The sequence below is a fragment of the Fulmarus glacialis genome, unplaced genomic scaffold (assembly GCF_000690835.1).
Source record: "Fulmarus glacialis isolate BGI_N327 unplaced genomic scaffold, ASM69083v1 scaffold11256, whole genome shotgun sequence".
In the NCBI taxonomy this organism is placed as follows: Eukaryota; Metazoa; Chordata; class Aves; order Procellariiformes; family Procellariidae; genus Fulmarus; species Fulmarus glacialis.
The window spans coordinates 8,947-33,395 of NW_009218791.1; the positions used below are offsets into that span (position 1 = coordinate 8,947).

Here is a 24,449-nt window from a genome sequence, read left to right on the forward strand (position 1 = left end):
GACCCTCTCCAGCCTGTCCACATTTTTTTGCATAGTGGGGACCAAAACTGAACACAGTATTCCAGGTGTGGCCTGACAAGCACTGAGTAAAATGGGATAATGACTTCTTTATCTCTGCTGGTGATGCCCTTTTTGATGCAACCCAGCATCCCGTTGGCTTTCTTTGCCGCAGCAGCACACTGTTCGCTCATACTGAGCTTGTTGGCACCAGGACCCCCAGGTCCCTTTCCACAGAGCTGCTTCTCAGCCGGGTAGATCCCAGCCTGTGCTGCACTCCTGGATTATGTTTTCCCAGGTGCAAGACCTTACATTTGTCTTTGTTGAACTTCATAAGGTTCTTGTTAGCCCACTCTTCCAGCCCATGGATAGGTCTTCCCTTCTGAAGTGCCTACTTCCCCACTCAGTTTGGTATCATCGGCAAACTTCATCAGGGTACGCTTGATCCCATCATCCAGATCGCTTATGAAGATACTAAACAACGTTGGGTTCAATATTGATCCCTGGGGGACCCCACTTGTGACAGGTTGCCAGTTTGAAAAGGAGTTATTTACCACCACCCTCTGGGTGCAGCATCTTGTCTTGTTCACTGTACCATATGTGTTGTGGTGTTGGTAATGGTAAGCGTGCTGGTCCCTGGAAGCTGTAGGTACAGAAGGTTATTATAAGGACAGTATTTCAATCTGAGTTTTAAACTTACTTTTCTTGGGAGGTGGATGTCTGACTTTTCATATTCCATGGCTTTAGCTTTTAATAGTTTAGATAAAATGCTTCAGTGGCCACAGTACATTTCTTCTTTTCTGCCTAAACTAGTAGTAGTAGCACTACAATCATGAATATATGACGTAAATAAGGAAAGGTAAAGAGAAATCATGCAGCAGAAGTAATTAACAGTGAATCAGTTTGTGATACTTTCCTATGTGACTTTATCATGCAAAGGTAGATTGTTGATGAGTTTTCCTGTTGTATAAACTAATACAATGTATACAGCACTCCTGTTATTTTACGGTAGAACCTTCCATTTTAAGGAAATGAAAAATGTTTCTCCAAGAACATATGGAGACACATAATCCAGTAACTGTATGTTGATACCAAACTACACACACACATGTGTACAGAATTATGTCAGTAATTCCTCCGTGCTCCTTCAAAGCAACTTTATTTAACTTAACAAATTAAAAATGACATTTATGTCTCAGTGCCACTTCAGTGGAGAATTTGAAACCCCATCTATCCTTTCAGGTCATTTTGATTCTGTTGTTTATAGTTCATTCTCAAAGGAGTAGTTCTTACTGTTCTCCTTATTGTTGAGTCCTCCTTATTGTTGAGTCCTTGTTCCTCTCAGTAGTGTTAGTTGTGTGCAAGGCACGAGCAAAATACGGATGACTCACTACTTTTAAAATTTTTTTTATTTTGAGATTTTCAAGGGAATGAAAAATTACATTTAAAAAGACACAATTCAAGTGAATAATCCAAGATTCCAACTAAAAAGTTGCCATATCTGTAGTTATGATTTTGTTAAAATGCTGCAAGTTCCACAGGAACTTGGGAGAGATGATATTGAAGGAACATATCCAGATCAAAGGTAACAAATTATTAAAGACTTCCCTGAGTCTTTTAACCTGGGCAGAGCTTTAATGGCAGTGAGGAAAAGTTCTCTGCCACCTTTAATATCTTGAGGTGGGGTCAACCCTCCCTTGAGCAGGGGGTTGGACCTCCAGAGGTCCCTTCCAACCTCAACCATTCTGTGATTCTGTGATTCTCCTTAATGCTGAATCCCGTACAAGAGGGAAGTATTTCTCATAAAACTGAGCACACAGAATAAAGAGTGAGGGTCTATAGTGGAATGGAATTCATGATCTTTAGGAACTGTAAAAAAAAAAAAATACCTGTTGAAGTTGATGCCTGACCTTGGATTAAAATCCTTCTATTGCTTTTCCACAAAATCCATGGTGATTCATGAGTTATTTGGGAAGGATAAATGGTGTTAGAAGGTCAAGATTTCCCCATGTTTCACAGCTTGAGCAAACAAAATTGGGGAAAGGCAAGCAAAACCACTTCACAGCAGTTGAGAAACAGTTCTTTTGTCTCAGCTACAGTCATAGTACAGTTGTTGCTTATGCAGCTTCTGAAGTTGAAGTGCTCTCCTAATTTTCCATGCCCCTTAATTCTATCAATGTAAGGTGTGGTAGTGGTGTGGAAACCCTCCAGTTCTCAGCTGAAGAGTTTCTAAATGAGTAAATCTGAGCTGGCCAGCTGCATTCTCACTGGGTAGTTCTGTGTAGTGGAACCACCTTATGCTGAGTTAGATGGGCAGATATGATCTGTAGACCTCAGTTTCACTTCTTGTAATGAAGAAGAACATATTGCGATGTTTGAACTTCTAGTTTTCATGTATAAAGCCAACCACCCTCCCTTACCCAATTCCAAGAAAAATATCATAGAAACTAGAATCAGAGCAAGGAAGGAAGAAAAAAGTGTAAAACTGGAATCAAGGACCCAAGGGAACAAAAGGACTTAGCAATCAGGACCTGAAGTTAAGGATATCTTGCCAATTTCGTAGAAACTAAAAGGGAATGGCTATCAGAAAGGCAAAAAGAAATGGGAATATCGTTACCTCAGAACAAAAATTTCCTCCTTCCATTAGTGAGCAAAAGGATACAGCAGTGGATCCCATTGTCCAAAGGCAGAGATCCATAATACAGTTTCAGGAGCAAGGAAGATAATTGATTCTCCACTCATCCTTTCATTGTGAACAATCACCTTACTTATCCGGTTCTTCTAATTGCGTCTGCCATACCCTCCTTTGCCTTGCCATCAGTCTTGGCTACAAACTGAATGTGAGCTAGTGGTTTCCTTTCAGAAGTCTGCCAGTACAGATGGATATTTCAGACAGCAGGGACTGTTTTATGACTGTGTAGCTTGGCTTCAGATGCCTTTTCCAACCAAAACCTAAGTATTTCTGGTGCACTTCATCTCCACCACCAGGAGAGCAAGTGCCAGTGAGTTCAGAGCCAGAATTTCTCTTCCTGCACTAGTCTCTCAACTGAGTTCACCTTAGCTGGGCACTCTTTAGTGGTTCCCAAAATATCACTCATTATTTGGTAATAGGGATTTTCTAGCAGTGCTCTGCATTATAACACAAATAGGGTAGGGTTAGTGAATCGCCATGGATACCAAGTTCCTTAGTGGAACATTACTCATATTTCATAGAATCTTAGAAATTACAGATGGAAAAGACCTTTTAAGGTCATTTGTTTCTATGGCAGATTATTCATTACTATATATATATATTTGCTGTAATACTTTTTCCAGTCTTAAATGACTCAAGTGACACCTCTCCCCTGAGAATATATTCCAGTGTTTAGCAGTCCTTAGTCTTAGGAATTTTTCCCTTATATTCACCTTGTATTTGCTTTTTTCTGCCCTGTTATCCATAGCTGAAGTTGATTTTTGACTGATCTTTCTGTTCCTTGCTACATATTCACCTCTGTTAAAATACTTCTAAATATTTTTCATGTTCCCTTAGGCATTTTTTTTTCTAAAGCTTGTATCGTCTGCTTGTATTTCTATCTTTCCTGCTCTGCAATTTTTCTGTTGTTTTTCTGTTAGGTTTTATTGATTTGTTTTATATTTCTTCCATGTATTTAAGGACTGCTCTAACTTTGTCGCACTGTGACTCTCACTAATACAAGGTAAGAACAGTCACCTGCCTCTCAATGGCATGATTCTCAGCGTTATAAAATCACGTTAGTACACTTGTCACTGCAGTGTATCACAGGCATATGCCTTCTTACATTCAGCTCAAGCACATTGAATGCAAAATGTCTCCTCAGTGTTTTAGTGTGTTTTCCTCCAAAATGTCCTTTGTAGTATAATTATGAAGTCAGTCTAATCTTCTGTGGTAAGGCAATATGTGTTCGTATAGAAAAGGTACCTTCCTTCAACTTCCCGCATCTCTATGTAAGACTGACAAACAGTGAAAGGCTTGGCTTTGCTTTCTGAACCACCTATGGCTTTCTTCATCCTGAATGGAGACCAGTACAGGTGAACCCATTGTGTTACTGAAAATCCCTGCCTTTTCCCTTTCATACTTCCAACAAAAAGTCCCTAAAAATTCACTTTTATGGAGCTAGGAGATCATTAGAGGAAAACAAAATACTAACCTTCTTCAAAGAAATCCTTTAAGTCCTTTAAAAATATATGCGGGTTTTTTGTATTCTTTTAGGTATCTGAGTCTTTCAAAATAATATTTTGAAAATGTTATCATCCTTAAAGGATGAATATTCATGCTTTCTGTTATTAGCAAGAATAAACGAGCTCATTTTCTATGTGAGGACCAAGCCTATACCTGTCAATTATACATGACTGAATGCCTAAAACTGCCAAGATTCTCTCACACATTTTTATCCTGCATCATTCCTGGCCACAAACTGTGCTGATTTACATTAGAATATTGGCAGAGAATGTTGGCCATGAGCTTCTGAGTAAGTCCAGAGCAGGATTTGGTGCAACAAAGCAGAGCACAAACAATCCATGAGGTTTCTGGACTGCACTGATGAAATTTCCTGACACGGGTGATCGAGGAATTCTTTCCTGTGAAGGTGGAAATGCTGGAACAGGTTGCTTAGGGAGTCTGTGGTATCTCCATCCTTGGAGATACTCAAAACATGACTGGACATGGCCTTGAGCAACTTGCTCTGGTTGAACCTGCTCTGAGCAGAGGATTTGACTACGTGAGCTCCAGAGGTCCCTTCCAACCTCAGCTATTCTGCGATTCTGAACTCATGACAGAAATAAGAGGGCTGAAGTAGCTGCCCTCTTTTAAATATCGGCTGTCACTGAGACAGGAAAATACAATGCCTAATGAAGGTTAATATATGAATGTCAGATTTCGTAAAGAATACTGATCAACATTCCAGTTTTAATTGCATTTTTTAAATAAAATTGAATTTCCAACTCAAAGGAAAAATAGTTCCAGCAAAGTTATGTAATGTACATTATTTACCCAACAGTTATGATTGGCTCCAGTCTTTTCTACTGTGCATTTGGGTGTAAAAATTGGTTTTCTAGGAATACTGAATTCTGTACTGTGTGCCCAGTGGGCTGTAATATTTTACTGTTATCTATAAAATTGGTGTGTCAGATGAGATTGCTTTGTCTAAAATAATATCTGGCATTTTGGTAAATAATAAAGTTTTGATCCTGTGAGATGTTGAGCAGTTCCTAAAAGTACTCATCACCTTGATAGCCTATTCTGTGAAATGGCCATATTGTTATAAACTAGAACCTGTTTAAAATCAGTTAGAAAACTCCAACTGATTTCAGTATATGCCAGCATACTCGGTGACATGCAGTGTGTATGAGCAATGTCTGAGGAATTGATGAAATTTTTCCCACTATGAGAGGAAGAGGATGTATTGGGCAATGGCATTTCTAGGAAATAGGAGTTTAATCAGAGTGCAACATTTCAGATAAAAGAATGGAAAAGAATGCAGAGTTGAAGCAGCCTAATAGTAAATTACCTTTGCATGTTTCCTTCCATCTCTGTCTGTTTGTGACCTGTGCATAGCACCAGGCATTGTCCTTAAGCCACACGAAGAAGCACATAGCTTCATCTCAAGCTTTCGTCAATGCTTCGGTGTGGCTTTGTAGGCAGGAAGCACAGTAAGAATAGTGCAGTCGGCACCTTCCCTGAGAGACTAACAAAACCCTCCTGGAGTGTGCTCAGCTGCCAGCCAGGGAATAAGTCTTTATTTGACTCTTGCAATTGGCAATCAGAAGAATGGTTGCCAAACAAAACGGGGTCATCTTTGGGGAATATGGATTTAACTAGCCCATATACAAAGAGAGAGAGAGAGATTGTAGTTGCCAAATCACTCAGTAGTGAAAACCTTCAAGTATCTGGAGTTGCATAACACCTCTTATAACATAATGCTTGGACCGGAAAAAAGAACCTAAAATAAAAGTAATAAACTATTGTGACTTTTGTTTTGTGCCAATGGATTTATGGCATCAGAGCATTCGACATAACATCTGTGTGTGCTGCCATTTGCCCTTTTAGTATTTTTCCAACACTCCATAGGAAGAAGCACTTTGCAATTACTGGAAGTGACAAATGGCTGCTGTATCATTTCTTTATTTTTGGAAAGGATGTAAAACTGGAAAGGTCCAGCCCATTGCCTAAAATGCATTCAGTCAGTTGAGAATTTGCCTTGTTCATGCAAACATAGAGGGACTCTAGATCTTCTCAAATGTAAAGCAAGAACAGACAGTATACATACTATTTTGCTGGTAGAGCTTCACACCATTTCCTTTCACTGTGTCTACATACGAGCATTGGGGGGAGCACGGTAGGAATCAGCATAAGAAATTACCTTCTCCTTAAAAACAAACAGTTGTTTGCAGGTAGCACAAGGAATTTTTGTCCCCTTATGTGTTACTCTCCCTAAGATTACTTTAGCAGGAGGTAAAATCTCTCTTTGCAGTATGTGTGCTCACCAATAGGCTGTTATCTGTATTCACCTTTTTTTATAGTTAAATGAGATAAGAGGACTACCCCACTCCTCAGTGTAAGCTTTTATCTTCTTCCAATATAACACTTGGTATTAGCTTTCAGGAAGATAATTTATTTTGCTAAAATCTGTCAGGTTACAGTGGTTTGGACCATTAAAAATCTGAAGTTTCTGAGAGGAAATGTAAATCCACGAAAACTCCACATCCTTAAAAATAAATGGCCTAAAAGTCGAAGGCCAAAACCAGACAGAGTGGGTACTTTATGTATGACAAACAGAATGCAGGGTTATATTCACCTCCACTGATGTGAATTGATTGAGCGTTGAAGTCTGGGAACCTTTCTCAATGCTTTACATAGTGTCTCTTAGTTGGTGTCTTGTAAGCATCTTTATTTAATGGAATTTTAGCGCTCTGTTTTATTTTACTGATACTTGTTTATTTTGCTGGCAACTGTTTTGAGTTGCTGAATGTAATGGTCAGTTCACACGAGTGGTTCTGTGCTCCTTGAAAATTCCAGTTTGGGGGTGTTGCACTGAAGAATCTTTGATAGAGTACAGTATGAATAAAGGAGCTACACTTTTATTATAGGAGGTCTGGTTTTATAGCTGGAGATAAATCTTCAGTCATTACCTATGAGAGACCATTCTGTTCAGGTGAGCCCAACTCATCATGCAGTTCAAACCACCTTGTAGCTCAACCCGTGATTATCATCATATTTTTTTCATATACAAACCTTCTCAGCAAAGATGTGGTTTTCTCCTAAATTGTCACTACAGTTAATAAAAGGCAGATTCGTATGCGAGCTTATTAGAAATGACCCTTTCAATGACAAGGTTTTCATTTACCTTTTTTATGTCTGTCAATGAGCCGTCTCTTCATGAATTAAGTTTTCATACTGCTAATGTGCCAATCAAATCAGATGCAGGTCATAACTAAAAAGGAAGTTTGGAGAAATTAAGTGTATGAGCTCTGTTACCTTTGTCAACCAGACTTGCAAGCATGGCAGAATTTATATTAAATCTTCTTGACAAGGTCTTTTTCCCATAGAAATATATTGCCTGGTATTGATTATGATCATTTCCTTTGCATCTTTACAATTGCTTTTAATAATTCTGTTTTTATAATTTTGCCCCAAAGCAGTGGCAAGCTGCATCACATATAATGGCCTCGTTTACCCTTTTGCAAATAGTAACAGAGTCCAATTTTTTTCTTACCTACTCTCCGGGTCTTACTCACTATACGAAGAATGTTGTGTATGTCTGTATATGGCATAACAGAACAAGACCAGAGGATTGCGTTGTGACTTCTAGGCATCCTTCTGACACTAAATTATTATGCAGAAAAGGTATATGTCCGGTAGAAAAGCTGTTGTAATCAGGCAGTGAAAATAAAGCCATCTTAAAGCCACTGATGATCAGTGTTTATTTTTTAAGCCCCTTTGTTTATTTGACCTCTTGTGTATGGTAGTATAAATAGGAAATAGTGGAATGTCCATGCATTATTGTGCCGAGAAGTGCTTTCTCTGCGAGTTCAGCTATTCTGCGTAAATTCAGTTTTCTGCAATGCATGAAGATCGGATAGGAATGTTCAAATATTTAGAGAAAGTACTGTATAGTATGTTTATAATGAAACATATTTTCTTCCTGTCCCATTTTTCTGCCATGATGGATGACTTCCTCCTTCCTAAGTATTCTAGCTGTATGGGTTTACGTGTACAATAAATTTTCCTGGAACAGTAACCATCTGCTGAAATGGAAATTGCAATAAATGTCCTGACAATGTTTTGAGAAACACAAGTTCCCCTTAAGGAGGGAACCTACACCTGGAAAAATACCCCACTTAACCAGAAAACACCCTACATCAATCTTTGATGTCAGCACTTTCCTCAGTTTGATGGGAATTTCCTTGTGCCATGAGAATTCAAAGCACTTTGCATCCCGGACTTTGTTCTTCCTGGAATGGGTGTAGAACCAAAATCTTTTAGACTTTCCAGAAAGCAATAATGTTACAAAAACTGGTGTTGGGTGAACTATATATGAATTGTACCATAGTTGACTTTATTTTCATTTATAGATCTTTTCAGATGAAACACTACCAAGGAGAAGTGTTTGGGACAACAATGAATCAAGGGTGCTAATTTGATGTAGGGAGCGATCTATGTGCCTAAACATAGGCATATAGGGCTATTTCATACTCTAAGGTATCCAAGATATCTAATGAAGCTAGGAGATATGATACAGTACCTATAGGAGACCCAAGCCCTTCTGAAGCAGCAACTGAGGTTGGATAGGATGCTGTAACCTGTAGTGCTGCATTCTTAAGTGTTAAGAGCTCCGTTCTTGCAAAACTAGATCGAAATGGGTTGACCTAAGAAGAAACACATTATTCTCTAAAAAACAAGAGGCAATAGTGTGCAATCTCAGACAAAACAAAAGTGTGGATTGTGGTTATGTCTAAGTGCAGTTAAGTGACATGAGTACTTGGCTGAAAAACATTTTATTGGCAAATTTAGTGTCATTGACATCCTTTCCCTGACCAGGAGAGATGAAAATACTAGCAAGTAGCTAGCAGAAAGAAATCTCAGCTGAAATTCAGTATTAGCAAAAAGCAAGGGGAGATCTCATTGTATTTTAAAATATACCACAGTGAACTATATTAAACTCTGTATCACATTAAAAGTACTGTTATATTCAGTGAGAGCTCAGTACTACTTTTGCCACTATACAAATTTGCTCTCAGACCTCTTATTTATATTGACCTGCTGGGCATCCTATTTATTTTTACCTCAAGTCCCTAGTAACATGGATGATTCATTTCTATTCTATCTTTTCTGAATTGTGGCCATCCGCATTTCATTGCATAAATCCTTTAACTTGTTTATAGAGAAAAAGAGAAGTGTTTCTTTTCTTATAGTATCAAAGACTATCAGTCAGAAAGCTGCCAAAATACTTTTACACTGGAAAAGTCCTGAGTGTGATATGTCTGTGTTCTGTTTTTATTAATCTTTCACACACTGAAATAGGAAATTAAGTTAATGGAAAATACGTGATATGACAGCAGTTGTTGCTATAATAATATTGTCCAGACAAAGAATGTTGCTGAGGAAATTATTCCATACTATTTTTGAAAGGACTGTCATGCAATACCTTTTTTCCAAAGCAAAGGCCAATGATGCAGTATAGCTCTTTTGAAAAAAAAAAACAAACCCCATATTTTTACAGTAGTTATTTGAAACTTTTCCTTGGTTCTGAATTCATTTTGATACAAATTCAACAGGAAGAATAAACCCATCTCATCTCCAGAAATCTAACATTCTATTTAAGTTCTGACTTCACAGCCAAGTTTAAATGCTTAGTCCTTTTAGTAGTTGGTTATATGAATTTTTAACCTGTTATTTATGTAATATACAATTAAATCACAAGGGCAGTTGAACAACTGCTACCTGTTAGTGGATTAAAGAATTACCCTGGTAAAGGAAGCCAGTCTAACACCTATTTTATTTTATGTTCTGATCCTTTGAACTCAGAGGCAGTCACATATACATGAATATCCTCACTTGAAATTCAGGGCAGTATAAAATCGGCCCCTGTATATGAGCTTGCAGGACCTGACATAGACTGAAATCACACAAATGAAATGAAACTGATGTTGACACAGGACTGAAATCCTGAATCAATTGCAGTGTATTGCTCTGTGCTGGCTGCTTTTCCTGATGAACTCCTGAAGTTCAGCTTTCTTCCACTGAAAAAGTTTTTGCTCTAACACCATTTTATTTCTTTATACAAAAATGTTAGTGAGACAGCTCCTTTGTTTTAAAAGCTAAAGGTGAAAGCCATTGAGTACGTTTTTTATCTATCTGCATCTTTTATTATCTCTCTCTCTCCACACACACACACACACACTCCCCCATGTGTATAAAAAAATTTATATTACATAAAAAATTATATCTTTGTGTGGGCATACTCCATATTTCTTCTTGTTTATTCAAACAACTTTTCTCATTAAAAGTGAACATTTGGTCATTCATTTTTTGATTAATTTTAATGTAGGAAGTCTCCAACATCCACTTGCTATAAAGAAGACCAGATGAGAGATGTCCTAGAATTAGGTAAGTTACGTCAAGCTTCAGTTTGGCTTTTGTCATCATATTCTTCAGAGCAGCTGTAACCAAATATGTACGAGTTGCTTCTTTTCCAACTCTTCGTTGATTCAGAGTAATTGCATTTGCTGTTAACTTCTTGGGTAGGACTGTGTAAAAAAGTCATTAAGAAGTAATCAAACAAAGGCTGGCTTATGTATTTTTTATCTGTCCTTTCTGGCTAAAAGTATATTTTCTTTTTCATAAAGACAGATGACAAGAAAGTGTTAATTGTCATATTGATGACCCCCTGGCGCTGAGTCTGCTGGGGGAAATAATTTTTTTCATCCAACACATTATATGATTTTTTTTTTCTTTCAGTTGATGTTGAGGATGAAGAAACAACTGGAGAAGTTAGTAAGAACCCGGATCTTTCAACACTGTATATGCGTCAAGTAGTATCAAAGGCAATTGATATTTCTCTTGCAAAAGTAAGACTGACTATGATGGTAAATACAAATAGATGTGTGCGAATGTTATTTCAGTTAAGTTATCCAAAGCTGCAATGGATTGCTCTGTGTTGCACGTTTGCGTGTGATTTAACATGTGCTGTATTCATTCCTGAGTATATTCCTTATTTGGTATTCAGGTGAAAAAGTAATGTAGGGATGCCTGTCCAAAATGCAGAAAAATACCAGAAGAGCATGCCAGAATGCATCAGCCCACTTGAAGCACAGATAATAGCTTTAATTAATGAAGTTTGTATTATTTTGTTAATGCCTCTAGTCAGTTATTCATGTGCTTATTCTCCGGTCCTTTAAATTGACAGAGGATCAGAACAAGTTTATTCCCCTATCACTGTTTCTCCCTTGCTTATCTTCCTTATTTTGAGCAGAGATGGAACTTTTAATGTTTTCCTTCCCATTCAGAGGGAAAAAAAAACAGAGAAAAGATAATGAGGGTGTCTTCCAATTTCATTTCTAATTCAAAGAGGTCTGAGTTATTATACAAACACTGAGCAGTCTGTTCTATTTACTCAGCTTTACTTTAGCATGAATGCAATTTCTTCAGTTTAGCTATTCCTGAATAGTAGTGGTCTGCAGTTGTTCAGGGCCAAGATCTGAATTTGGAATACAGCACTCAAATGTTTGAGCAATATTTATCTCATACCAGCAACTTTGACAGGCAAAACAGGCGGCCTTTTCTCCATACTGTGTCCAGCAGGGTCCTTTACTCCCTAATGTAACCATTAGTAGGCGTTGCTCTTCTAGCTGTTAAATTTAAGGCAATATTCTGTAATGCTTTCATGGGAAACTGTGCCTCAGACGACGCATAGACAGTTTCCTATGCTGAGCAGCACACAGCATTATGAGTTGAAGGAATATTGCAGGAAGAGGAAAAAATTGCTCCTTTTCATTTGAGTGTTGCTATTTACAGTATGTATAAAACAGAAAAGTGTGGTTATAGTGAGTTAGTCATTACCCTTCCACACTCCTTTCTTTTCTACAAATTACTGCAAGAAAATGTACCTGTGTTTTGGATTTGTTTTTAAAATGAGAACTTTTTTCTTTCTTTTTTTTTTATAGGAATTAAAAAATCTTTTGTTTGGCTCTAGTCTTTGTTGCTTCAGTGAAGAATGGAAAATACAGAGTTTTACATTTAATAACATACCACAGTTAAAATACGGCATTGTGCAAAAAAAGGTACTGTAAATGACTTCCTTAAAGTGATCTGTGCTTTTTACACTGAGTTTACAAAGGCTGTGTGTTTCAGCAGTAAAAAAAAGTCTTCTAAAGATTGACTCTTTCTTTAACTTCTCTGGTTACCACTGGATGAGGTCACCTTGTCAAGTTCTGTTAGGAGACTTGAGATGGATGGAATATTTCTGAGGGAATCTTAAAGTAGCTACAGAAAGTGTGCATATGTGTGTGTGTGATGTGGAATTATTCGTAGGGAAGAAGACAAGCCACTTCAGCTGAAAGCTAGTGGTGGTAAAAGAATAAAAGGGCATAAATCAGGGGTGGAGTTTAAGAGAAAAAGGGTATGTGGGGGCAATGTTTAACAACTTTAAGATGGAGCTTGATCTTCTCAAAATGGGGGGATGTAGCAAGAATTGTCTGCACTGCCTGGGAAATCACAAGGAGATTTTTGCCTCTTAAAGATATGGAGTTCACATGATGAGGCTCATTCCTAAAATAAAAGGAAACAAACGCCCCGGCAGTGTCACTGGGACTGGGACACTGGGACTGCTGGTGGGACCACCTTTTTTGCAGCCATGTTTCTGTAATTCTGGACTGCAGCCACAAGATGCCAGCTCCTCCCTAAAACAAGTTTTTCATCAAATCCTAGGCATCATCTACCAAGTGGCCCTTTCTAAAATCCCCTGTGGTGACCAGAGCTGCCATGACTAGGATCAGCCTGGAAAGCATGTACCCAATCCGTAGAAATTTTGGTGCTAACAGAGATCTCTCTGACCTAGAGCATTCAGTGGGAGGCTCACTCATCTGGTGTCTATCCTGTCAACCTTGCCTGGGCACCTGACTCCTACAGATTGAGACTGCAGTGCCTCAGACTATCCTTTTGCCTGGCCCTGTATGCCGGAGGCAGTCGGTCAGCCTGGTTTCTCAGCTGGCCAATGTGTAGACTCAGACCAGGGACCACATGCAGGGCACAAGATATGTAGCTGCCTCCAAAATCAAACAGATCCATTGTAAAAATGCATCCTCCTCAGCTGCAGCTTAATGCTTTTATCTCTGCCCTGTGACTCTGTACATATGCTTCTGGGATAACCATGCACCAGGTCTCTCCTCTTAAGAGCAAGGATCTGAGGACTTCAGTAAAGATGGGAAGAAGTAGACTCCTCTTTACTCCTCTTTACTCATCAAGCTTCTGCGCTGATGCAGAAAATCTTTATCTGGCCTGAGAGAAGTATATATATCATTATGTACTATACAGAAATGAGAGGAAGAGAGGCTTTGGGGCAAGGACAATGGCTAATAAACATGTCATTAGGTGTTTAATTAACTTACCTTGTCTAGTTAAATATTTCATTAGGCTGATTATCTCAGAAGAAAGCTGCTTATGTTTAAATAAAACCTAGTAGAAAAAAGATATTAAATGTTTATTTAAACTCCAAAAGGAGCCATGGCAGTAACGTTCGCTGGTCCATAGTAAATGTTACTTTGGTGTTTCCAGACCCTGCTGCTAGAGAAAGGATGTCTCATCACTTCTAGCAACTCACTGGCCCTTAAATTCCCTACCATAAATTCCACAACAGGAATGGTAAACCAGAGTGTTTTGCTTAGATCTGTTTATTTCAGATAGTTGATATATTCCTCCTCACTTCCAGAATTCATTTCAGCTGAACAATTGTTTGATTCTCTCCTACCTTAATTTTCTGTGGTGCTATACGAAGATATTTAGAATAGTTCCTGTAATTTTTTTGACTGGGAGGCTTTCCCTAGTGGACTGAAATAAGCCCTGTTTTTTTCCTTAATATATTTCAGATAATTCACTCATTAGTTATCTAAGTAATTACAGAGAGGTAGTGTGTGTGTAATATAAATGAGAAAATGGAAGGTGTCAATATCTAAGCTATTTTCTGATCAGAGGACCTTTGTTTTCTGGGTTGCATACTGCGCGTACTGCACGTACCTGCAGGTCCTGTTCCCTTAGGCTTGATGCTGTACTTAAGACAACCTGAGAATTAAACTGATCTCTGATCACATTGCTGTTTGAAAATAGCGGCGCTGGCTGCACTTTTCATTCTCCTCTAGGGTTTTGAGAGGAGTTTGACAGATCCTAAACTGATTCATCACAACCTGGTCATGATCTACAGAGGAAATCAGGGGTGCAACTGTAGCATATGACAGCAGTGTCATCCTGGGTTAATCTCAAGCTATTGAGAGTCACAACAGTATAGACTTCGGCATGGGTTAAAATCAGAACACAGACTCTTCAGAAAACCTGCTGAAAAAAAGTGGTCCATACTTTCTTATCCTCATTGTTTTTCTTACTTTACCTGGGTAGACAAAGCTAGCACTAATATGTCAGCCTATATGGGACGTTGGTTTAGGGAAGAACTGTGTTAAAGTAATGAACTTCTTAGTGTTGAGAATGAACCCGTTTCTGAGAATGGCAGCATGTGTTGACAGACACATGGGACAGCATCTGTGGGATGTAATGTGCTGAATCCTCTGTTAAGCTGCAGTAATTCCCAGTACTACCGAAGTGATGTGTGGTATTGTGGTATCTGTGATGCTAGTCCTGTGTCCTGCATAGCCTGCTCCGTTCATGCATAGGTGTTCCAGGCAAATGATGGCTTTTCTCTGTCTCGTCAGCAAACTACTTGAGTAAATAATATGATATGAGGCACCTGGGAGAGAATTGAGTGACAAGGGAAGGAGAGTTATGCTGGGTGAAGTTTTCTAGACAAGAAGAGGACATACCATTTACTTCTCAGGACAACTTGTGCAGCTGTCTCTGCCATATAGTTAAGCCCTAGGAACAAGTCTTGGTCATGCAATGGGGTCAGGTGGGCTAGATGGCAGGGAATAAGCAAGGAGAAGGAAATACATTGCTACCCCATCCCACAGCCTTTCAAAACGACTATAAATCTATTTTCCATAAAGTTTAAACTTAATGTGGTATTTGTTGGTATTGTGATTTTTTTCCAACATTAATCATTTGAAAGGTTCAAACTTCCTTTGTTTTCTTTCTCTTCCCCAGTGAGATAGCTGCCTGGTGCAGAGGGCTATACATAAAACTGAAATCTTTGTTTAGTGATATAAGTGGGAACTTGAGGGGAGGCATAGTGCTCAGAGGAGTTAGGCTTATTTTCACCCTTTGGAAAAGTCATATTTGATTTCTCTCTGGAAGTTAAGGTAGACTGTGGCTCAACACGGATCAGGAGATCTTTCATTTGTTTGCATAATCACAGAACAGATTTTTAAAAAATCTTTCCTTTGACGTTATAGATGTCTAGGAATTTTCAGGAAAAAAAGGTGGGAAACACGATACCAGTTAGTAACACTGATTTTCTTTGGCTTGCAAAAAAAAATAGAGCACAGAGAGCGCTACAAAGTCATGGATGGAAAGAGAGAGATGAAAGAATGGCTTAAGCCTGAATGGAAGCACATGGCTTGCAAAAGTTTTCACCAGCATCAAACAGTGCAAATTGTTTTTCTCATGTTGTGTGCCATTATTCCCCTCAGGGTGGTCCATGTGGAGTACTGGCTGCAGTTCAAGCTTGTGTCCTACAACAGCTTATCTTTGCAGACAGTAACAGGAATAAAGACACTCGGTAAGTCAGCAATTGACATCAGAAATATGTTCCATACAGAAGTAAAAATTTTTTTTTTCTGCTGCAGCCACTCAGGAGCCTTTTGAGTTTGAACTTATTGAACTTCTCTTTGTCTCTGAGAGGGAAAGAAAGTAGCATATGATTTGCTTGTATTTACTTCCCTTTCAACTGTAGGAATTCAGAGGTTGGTGTTTTATTTGTAGAATTACTTGCTTGTGATTAACCCAAGAACCTCTAAAAAAATCCAACAGCTTGAATTGAGGCCAATGAAAATTATTTAACCTTGAGATCCCATGGAGATATGATTTCAAGGAAAATGTAGTCAAGGTTTGAAAGACCATGAAATTCATGCAGTTTTTGAGACTAAGAATCTCAGGAAGGGTGAAAAATTAAAGTTATAGCTGTTTTTTTTTTTCTTGCTGCTGTGTTTTGTCTTTCACAGATAAACTCTTTAATAGAATTTGAATTGAAATTCAAATTCCGTGTGTGTATTTTCTGCTTACTTTAAAGGAATATTGTTAAGTATGGCAGTGTCAAGGAAAATTGCTTGGACTGCTATAATATATAACGTACTTGTCACTTTGTTAGACGAACAGAGCTTATTCAATGAAATGCTGCAAAATAATGTCTAAAAAAATTACTTTTTTACCAGACTTCTTGTATTCGCCTTTTGTTTTCAGTAAGAAATTAAGTCCATTACAAAAGAAAAATTTCACAAAGATTTCCTGTGCTTTATAGGTACAGTTTGTTAAATAGCATAACAGTGTTTTACTGGTTTACGCTGCCACGACTTTGTGTTATTTGTGGGTGATACATTGACCCCAATTTAGTCAGAAGAAAAGGTTTCACGCTGAGATTTTTCTTGAACTTCATTACCTTACAATGTAAAAATGTTCATCATGTATAAAAATTTGGCCTTAAATATACACTTTTCTGCTTGGAACTGTTTAGGAAAGTGACAGGGTCTCTGTTGATTTTCCTTAGTTTTGTCTGACTGGCACTTAATGTAAATTCATTGTTTTGGCTGTTTTCATCAAGAATGGAAAGAAAAAGGCACCTGTAGAACACCATTATTTGTCTGCAGCACCCAGGATGGGAGGTGACAGTTAATCAAAGGATTACCAGGCCCTAGGGGGTCCACACAGGTGCCCAGGTCCAGGAGTACTAATGGGTAGGCAGTTCTGATACGAGACACCTAGTAAGCCATTAGAAATGTTGAAAACCAGGCTTAGAGACTAAATACAATACTGAAAGTTTTACCATTACTACTACTATTGCTGTTGCTAGTCATTGGCACTGACCGCTTGCAGACCCCAAGCCAAGGGCCAAATAAACAAGATGCTATGAATTCATCACTTGAAAATTGCCTGTTTCTTGAAGTCACTTAAAGGCAATTAGCATGGACTGATAAAGAGATAGGGTCAGTGGTATAATACATGTGCAGAGTGTAATGTCAAGTTAATTCTACAATGTTACGCAGTTTAGTTTTTTTCTTCTTCTCTTCAGTTCTTTCAGTACATCACATGTCTGTAATTCATATCAAGAGCCTGTAATTCATATCAGAGCACACTTTTTAAAAGTGCAAAAATTAGCTAGCAAAAATTTATTATTCTAATTCAGATTATGATGACAGTAGACTTTTCAAGGCAGAATGAGGCTCTTGCCCATGTAAAAGAAAAAACTCGGAAACTTCATTCAAGAGAATCAGTACCTATTTAGATTTTATGACCAGGAATTCACAGAATCCACAGAATACACGGAAGAATTACTTCTGGTTGTGAAAACCAAGAATTTGTTTCAGCTTGGAGGACAGCCTTTGATCATCTGCTCCTTGGTCCCTTTGAGTCTCAGTTCATCCTTAGTAAAAATAGAGATGTTAACCTTTTCCTCTTTCAACATGGTTCAGTGATCGTAAATGTCATAAAATTATGTGGCACCCAGATAAGTGGATTGAGGCTAGATTGTCTAAACTATAAGTGTTCCAACGCATGCCAACTACAACCTATCCTGTTTACTTGGCAATATTTGCCTCTCCTATTTTTCCCCTCCTGTTATCCACATGATTTAAAAAGATTTTGAAAATATTTGCCTCTCCTATTTTTCCCCTTCTGTTATCCACATGATTTAAAAAGATTTTGTTTTTACATATTTTGTATGTGAAAAATGCTGCTGTAGTATGCAGAAAGTCTCCAAGGAAGTTCAAGGTTAGCAGGTGAGGTCCTTGTCTTTACGCACAGAAATGCTAAAAGCCTCCAGGCTCCTAAAAATGAATAGCAAGATGGGCTGTTTTATTCATGAGATAAACATATTTTTCTTACGATGTGTTTGCCATGGGCAGAAACTCTTAGTGAGGCAGAAAGAAAGCGAAGTCTCAGAGCTTGAAATGAGAGGATTAATATTCCTTTCTAATTCTAACCTGAATTTTCAAATTATTAGTCACTTCACAGTAAGTGTTTGACTTCAGGCTTTTTCGATGTTCAAGAAATAATTATGTCTCCTTCTTACTCTGCTACCTCTCTCAGACACATAAATTACTTGCTGTGCTTCCCGTAAATTTCTGAGTGTCTGTATTAGAACACAGGCAGAGATAAGAGAAAGTTGTGATTATATTTTTTTTTACTTGAAAACTCTTACCAAATATTTCCCATATCTCACATCCTTCAGAGAGGGAAACATTCTCTAAATGAACATTATATCCAGGCAGACATTGAACTTGAAAGTCTGTTTAATTTTTTGATGTTTGGTGTTTCTTGTTTAGTCTTTTGAATTATTAGATCTTTTACTCAAATGCTGGGAAGAGGTTCTGACGTCATCTCCCATGCTAGTAACACTCTAAGACTGATACTATCTGAATTTCAAAGACTGCCATTCTTGAAGCCACTAGAGAAAATTCCAATTCTGTGCTTCCCAGGGGCACGGATCTGTTGTCCACTTCTTCAGGCTCATGGATGTTGGGTTTTATTTTTAAATCTGCCAGTTTTCCATTATGTGACTTTTGGTCTCCTGGTCTTTTATTTCTCCATTAACATCTTGGAAGTTAGAATAACAGAAGGAATTAGAAAACTTCACAAAACACAGTTTGTAGGAAATGTGTTGACAGCATTGTTAACATGTTTGGGATCAATAGACTACTGTAAACATTCTGTAGTTTTTCACATCATTGTGTAGGTTCCAAGCCAAGCATCTAAGTGAAAATATTTCAAAAACCTTGGAGCTCCACAGACCAATACTGGGTCAGTTACCATAATGTTTTAGGTCACCGTTTTGGGGCATACGTTATTAAAAAAATGCAAGCATAGTGTTTATTGAGATGATACTTTAGATAAAGTTTAGTAGTAGGTAAGAACATTATGGTGTAGTTTTGTTGATAAGAGTTAAGAAATAAAAACTTAAGAGAGAAATTAAGTATGAAGGCCTTTATAAACTAAAAATCATATTTAATATACAAAACAATCCTATTACAGAATATTAAAACAATTTTATTACAGATATAAAGATGAATTAGCTTCTCTTGTCCATTATTTGCCAATATAGTATTGTTCCCTAAAGTACATTTACTTGTTTTTTTGTCCAACCAATTATAAATATGTATTCTGAAAGAGCAGCCACTATTTCTTATAGAAGATTAGTTTTCAGGGTATGATTATAGATCTGTGTATAATCAGTTCCTCTTGTTGAACGTACCTTATTTAATCTTCTCTTGATTTTGGTCCATTGCTTTTAATGATAATAATAGTTTTCTTTTAATTGTTCCTTATAAATCAGACACCATCTTTAGTATTAATCTCCTAGAAGTAGAGATTGTACATTTCATCGCTTAGATTCACCTGTATTACAAGGGTATTGTCATAGAACATATAGACATCGGCTAGCAAGCTTACAGTTGCTTAGCTTAAGTACCCTTAACAGCAGTCTAACCAACATTATGAGCAACATAAGCTCATCAGATCCCCCAAATGCAATACACTGCTGTTAACACTTGACTTAGGTGAATTAACTTCCCTCAGATTTCTGTTTTGCTTCTGACTTTAGAAGAGACCTACCCGTTGTGCCAGACCTACCCATTGTGCCAGACCTACCCAGTTTCTTTTAGTAGCAATCTAAAGAGGAAGTTGTTCTAGATACAGCTCTATTCACTGGATCTGATTATCTTCAGTAGGATCTAAGGTACCTTCTTAAATGACTAAAATGAGATTTAAGGTGGTTCACCTCAAATAATAGTTCCAGAAAGCCCATATTCCAATGGTGACTTCAGTTGCATCTCCCTCTTTAGAACTCTTTAGGTGCTGAACAGCAGCACCACATCCTCCTATTACCTGTTCAGTCCAGTGCTGAGAAGTCTTCAGTGCACAGTGAGTGCTCTCATGCCATTTCATTCAGATGCTTAATCCTCAGAGAAAGGTCAGATTCAACGGTACCTTTATACCTGGCATGTCTTCTCAGTAATGATACTAGCTCCCTGTTCAACTCACAGGATTTTTTTGAGTTGGCCATCCAAGTTGTCTCTCTCTTGACTATAGAAGGAACTGAGATACCTAGATGATAATTTTCTGAGGCAACTTGCCAGAGCCTCATTATTAGGTATTACAACACCTAAATAGTCTCCGAAAAAATGCTTTTGTTCTTTTAGCTACAAACCTGCTATGAATCTGTGTATATTGTAATTGGGGCAGTTTGCCCTCTAATAGCTAAGCTTCCCAACACACATTTTCGTACTTGTCTGTTTCTTGCATTTCCCGGACTGCAGTTGTCTTCAGCCTTCAGAAGTTCACAGGACCAAATGCCTCACCATGGCTATTGCAGACATACTGTGGCGTGCAGGAGGCAATGAAAAAGCAGTTGTGGCACTGTAAGTAGGAGAAGCAGTTTTAGTTATTGTACAATGCTCCTATATTTGTGTCTGTTACATATGTACATAGTTTACAAAATGAAAGTTTTGTAAGATGTATTTATGCAGTCTAAAATGGCTTATGGAGAAATGCAAAATGTCATTTCTGCTGTCCCAGTAGCTGGGACAGAATAGTCAATTTCTTTGAAATTGCTGTGACAGATCCTGTGAATTTCATTGAGGCTAGGATTCCTCCAAAATCTTTACCAAGAGTTATTTTTCCAGATGCAGCATTTTATTCCAACAATTTTATATTGCAGGATATTCTATTATGGCTGGGATTAATTTCCTCTTGCTGTAGCTGCCTACTAGTTACTTAGTTCATGCTATGCAATTAGGCTGCTTGTACAGAAGACAACTAACTTTTAGATCGCTAACTTCGGCTGTGCTGGATCCTACATGATATTTTTAAGTGAGTCAGGTTTTGTGAGGATAGGTCATTTCTTTTATTAGATAACTAAGATAGCTGAAAAATAACAGAGAAGCTTTTGGGCACAGAAGTCCTTCTTCAAACCTGAAATAGAAGCAGCAAATTCAAAGACATTTCAAATGATATTTTGTGTATTTCCCATCTATAAAATGCTTCCTCTGTGATGATATTGTACATATGTTCTTCTGCTTGTTTTAATGTCATTGCTCTAATATTCTTTTCCAATAAAAACTGTCATTAACATCTTAAACCTGTATTTATCCTCTTTCTGTATAGAGAAACTTGTAATTCATATTAAATAGACTGAGAGAGCACAGCACAGCTAAAGTATATGCTTCACTGATAAAAGTTTGTTTAATATGTAACGTGACCTTATTATGCAAGATGTCCTTTTTTAAAAAAGTTGATAAAAATAATAATACAAAATCTTTGGCTCATCATTCAGTTCATATAACATGTTGGTTTCTCTTTAATGCCATTTTGTTCCTTTTAACATGAGTTTTGGATTTGTCTGAATATCCTCTTCAGGCCATCAGGAAGACAGCAGTTCACTCCCGTAGGAAAATACAAGGCAGATGGAATCTTAGAAACTGTAAGGCTCTGTGTAATTCGCAGTAACATTCTCCGTATATCCTCTTTCTAGCTTTTCCTATTTTAGTACAGCGAATCTGATTTCCATTGCTCTCTTAGTGTTTTAAAATCTTTTATGTCAAATTAGTTAGTTGTGATCCAAAAACCAATAGCAAATAAAATCTTGTAGTCTGTCTGGCTGTGAGTCGTCTCAGTGTCTGTGGGGAATTGGGCGCTCTGAAGTCCTTTTTGTTCCATCTACCTTTCAAGCTTATAAACTGTGCCTACTTTTATTGATATGCATTAACAGTGAACATGGATCCTTTCGAGTTGACCAGCATGGCTGTGAGCATCAAAAGGCAGTATTTTCTTCTTGTCTTACACAGAATTCTTTGCCTTTTTTTTCCTCCAGAAGCTCCAAATGGCAAAATACTTTCCAGTTATGCCTTTATTTCCATCTGAAGCTCTCAAATGGCTTTGCAAACAGTGATGCCATAAGCCAGGCTTTAGTGATTTAAGGAAATATTACTGACCTCCTAAATGGAGGAATGGATGTGTCAACAACTTTTTAGAACCAGACAGTTTTGGAACAACTGGAGGTGAAAACTTTTATAAATAGGGTGAATGTAGCAGAAAACCTTGGCTATAATATGCTCTTCCAAAAGACAAGAGATATTATTTAATTAATATGTTAACATAATTCTGAGCTGCTGGCTATTTCAGAGTGCAACTAACGCCATTATGCTGCCTCTAAGTACTGCTTATCAAAGGTCATGTGGACATAGCCACAGTGAAAATGTGATGGAAAGGAATATAATCCAGACTGCTTGATCTTTCCTCACATAGTATCTGCAAGACCATCATTTTTGTCAAAATCTGGAGATGGAAAAATAGACAAAGAATGTTGAAGTAAGGGCCTGGATCTGTGTACTCTCCTGAACTTTATGTGAAATAGGAGTATTCATGGGAGTATTCTCTGAGTATGATAAGAAGTGCTCTGATCCATGCCTGCTATAGGTGGCTCACCACATAGGTACAAACTCCTGAGCTACTTGCCCGTTCTATGTCTTCTAAAGCTGCAGTATTCCTGTATTTCTTCTAGGAATTGTTTTTCATTGCATAAACAATGCTTAAAATTGAATCAAACTGTCTGTTCAATGAACTTAAAAACAACAAGAAGCAATATTTAAAAATTGAGAATATACAAAGTGCTGAGATACGATATTATACCAAGTAACAACAGTAAGAAGAAGGTCTCAGTAGATCTTTATTCCATTTCGTTAGTTCAAATCTTTCCAGTCAGATTTATAGTTTTGGCTACTTTAGTTCAGCTTTCAGTTATAAAAATGAGTTGCTATTATTTCAGTTACTTTTTTTTCTTCTTACATTTCTTCCCAGCTAATACTACATAGTGCTACGAAATATGAAGATCTGATTGTATTTCTTCAGCAGAATATTCACCAGGTACTGTGTATAGAGAAGATACTAAACCTGTTATAGTTCAGCTGTCAGTCTTTCTGTGTTTATCAGTTTCATATGATGTCTTTTGAACGTTGTTTCAAACACTATATGAACATGTCTTGCATTTTAACAAACAGAGCAACAAATTCAGTTTTAGCATACAACAATTCTTTCTGGTTTCAGTTTGATTTGCATTTCTTTAAGATTGGGCAGAAAATGTACACAACAAACAAAATAAAAACAGTCCTTTTCTTTTTCAGTTTGAAATTGGTCCCTGTGGGTGCATCCTTCTGACTGTGTCTGTCATCTTATCAAGATCAATCAATCTGTGAGTGTCTTTGTATCCCTGTTTCATAAACTGCAAAGCTAACAAGCTGTGCAAAGTGAGGAAACAACCATCATGTACTTAACTCTCTGGCCTTTTTAATCTATCTTGGTGTTTGATAAATATAGGGAAGTTATGCAGATTACTCACCTAATCTTGGCTTTTTTTGGTTGTATACACACACACTTGTATATGTATATATGCTATTAAAGTGGCAGTGATCAGTCCATCACATCTGATATAAATGACTTCATCTAAACATTAGGCATCATGTCTGAGGTAGTTGCCTATGCTCCCTGTCTTGACAGTTGAAAACAAGACTCATTTAGAAGGTTATTTATTTGACATACTTTAGGTATTTGTCTTAGGTTGTGACACTTGTGATGCCCCAATTTCTCTGTCAATGATAATGTTAAGGAAAGGCAGCAGAAAAAATGGATTATGCAGCTGATTTTTAGATGGTTATAAGTAAGGTATGACAAATATGGTCTCTGTTTATTGGTGTAATAAATATGCTGAGCTCTATCTAATGGGTAGTCATTATAGCTTCTTTTAAAAACTCATTGAGGCTCGCCCAAGCAAGGTTGCAGTTAATCGTGCTTTTATACAATAAATAAATAATCGTGCTTTCATATATCAGTATTTCTGTGGTACTGATTTCTGTGAATATCAGAGTGGGTCAGAATATAAAAGCTTTCTTCATTTTGTCAAATTCCACTTTTGTAAAAAGTTCCTAGAATTATCTGCAAGTGAAAAGAACTGTTCCCTGACAACTTGCAGTAACAACTGACACGAATAGAGCAGCTGCACTTGAAAGCAGCACGGATTTGATTTGTGTAAGCTTTTATTTCATACATCTCTGCATTGTCTTGAAAATAAATA

At 37.5% G+C, this 24,449-nt stretch overlaps 1 protein-coding gene across 1 annotated transcript in view; it reads left to right on the forward strand.

The window, feature by feature from the left end:
• The window catches only part of FAM188B (family with sequence similarity 188, member B), a gene marked incomplete at its 3' end in the record, with an annotated part of 31,889 nt that extends 8,319 nt beyond the window's left edge, over nucleotides 1-23,570 (forward strand). The window contains exons 4-11 of the mRNA XM_009580154.1: nucleotides 10,563-10,621; nucleotides 10,973-11,082; nucleotides 12,178-12,294; nucleotides 15,805-15,893; nucleotides 20,641-20,742; nucleotides 21,740-21,803; nucleotides 23,180-23,245; nucleotides 23,503-23,570. Coding sequence (XP_009578449.1) covers nucleotides 10,563-10,621; nucleotides 10,973-11,082; nucleotides 12,178-12,294; nucleotides 15,805-15,893; nucleotides 20,641-20,742; nucleotides 21,740-21,803; nucleotides 23,180-23,245; nucleotides 23,503-23,570 — 675 coding nt within the window. The remainder of the gene's footprint in view (nucleotides 1-10,562; nucleotides 10,622-10,972; nucleotides 11,083-12,177; nucleotides 12,295-15,804; nucleotides 15,894-20,640; nucleotides 20,743-21,739; nucleotides 21,804-23,179; nucleotides 23,246-23,502) is intronic.
• Between the last annotated feature and the right edge of the window lie 879 nt (nucleotides 23,571-24,449).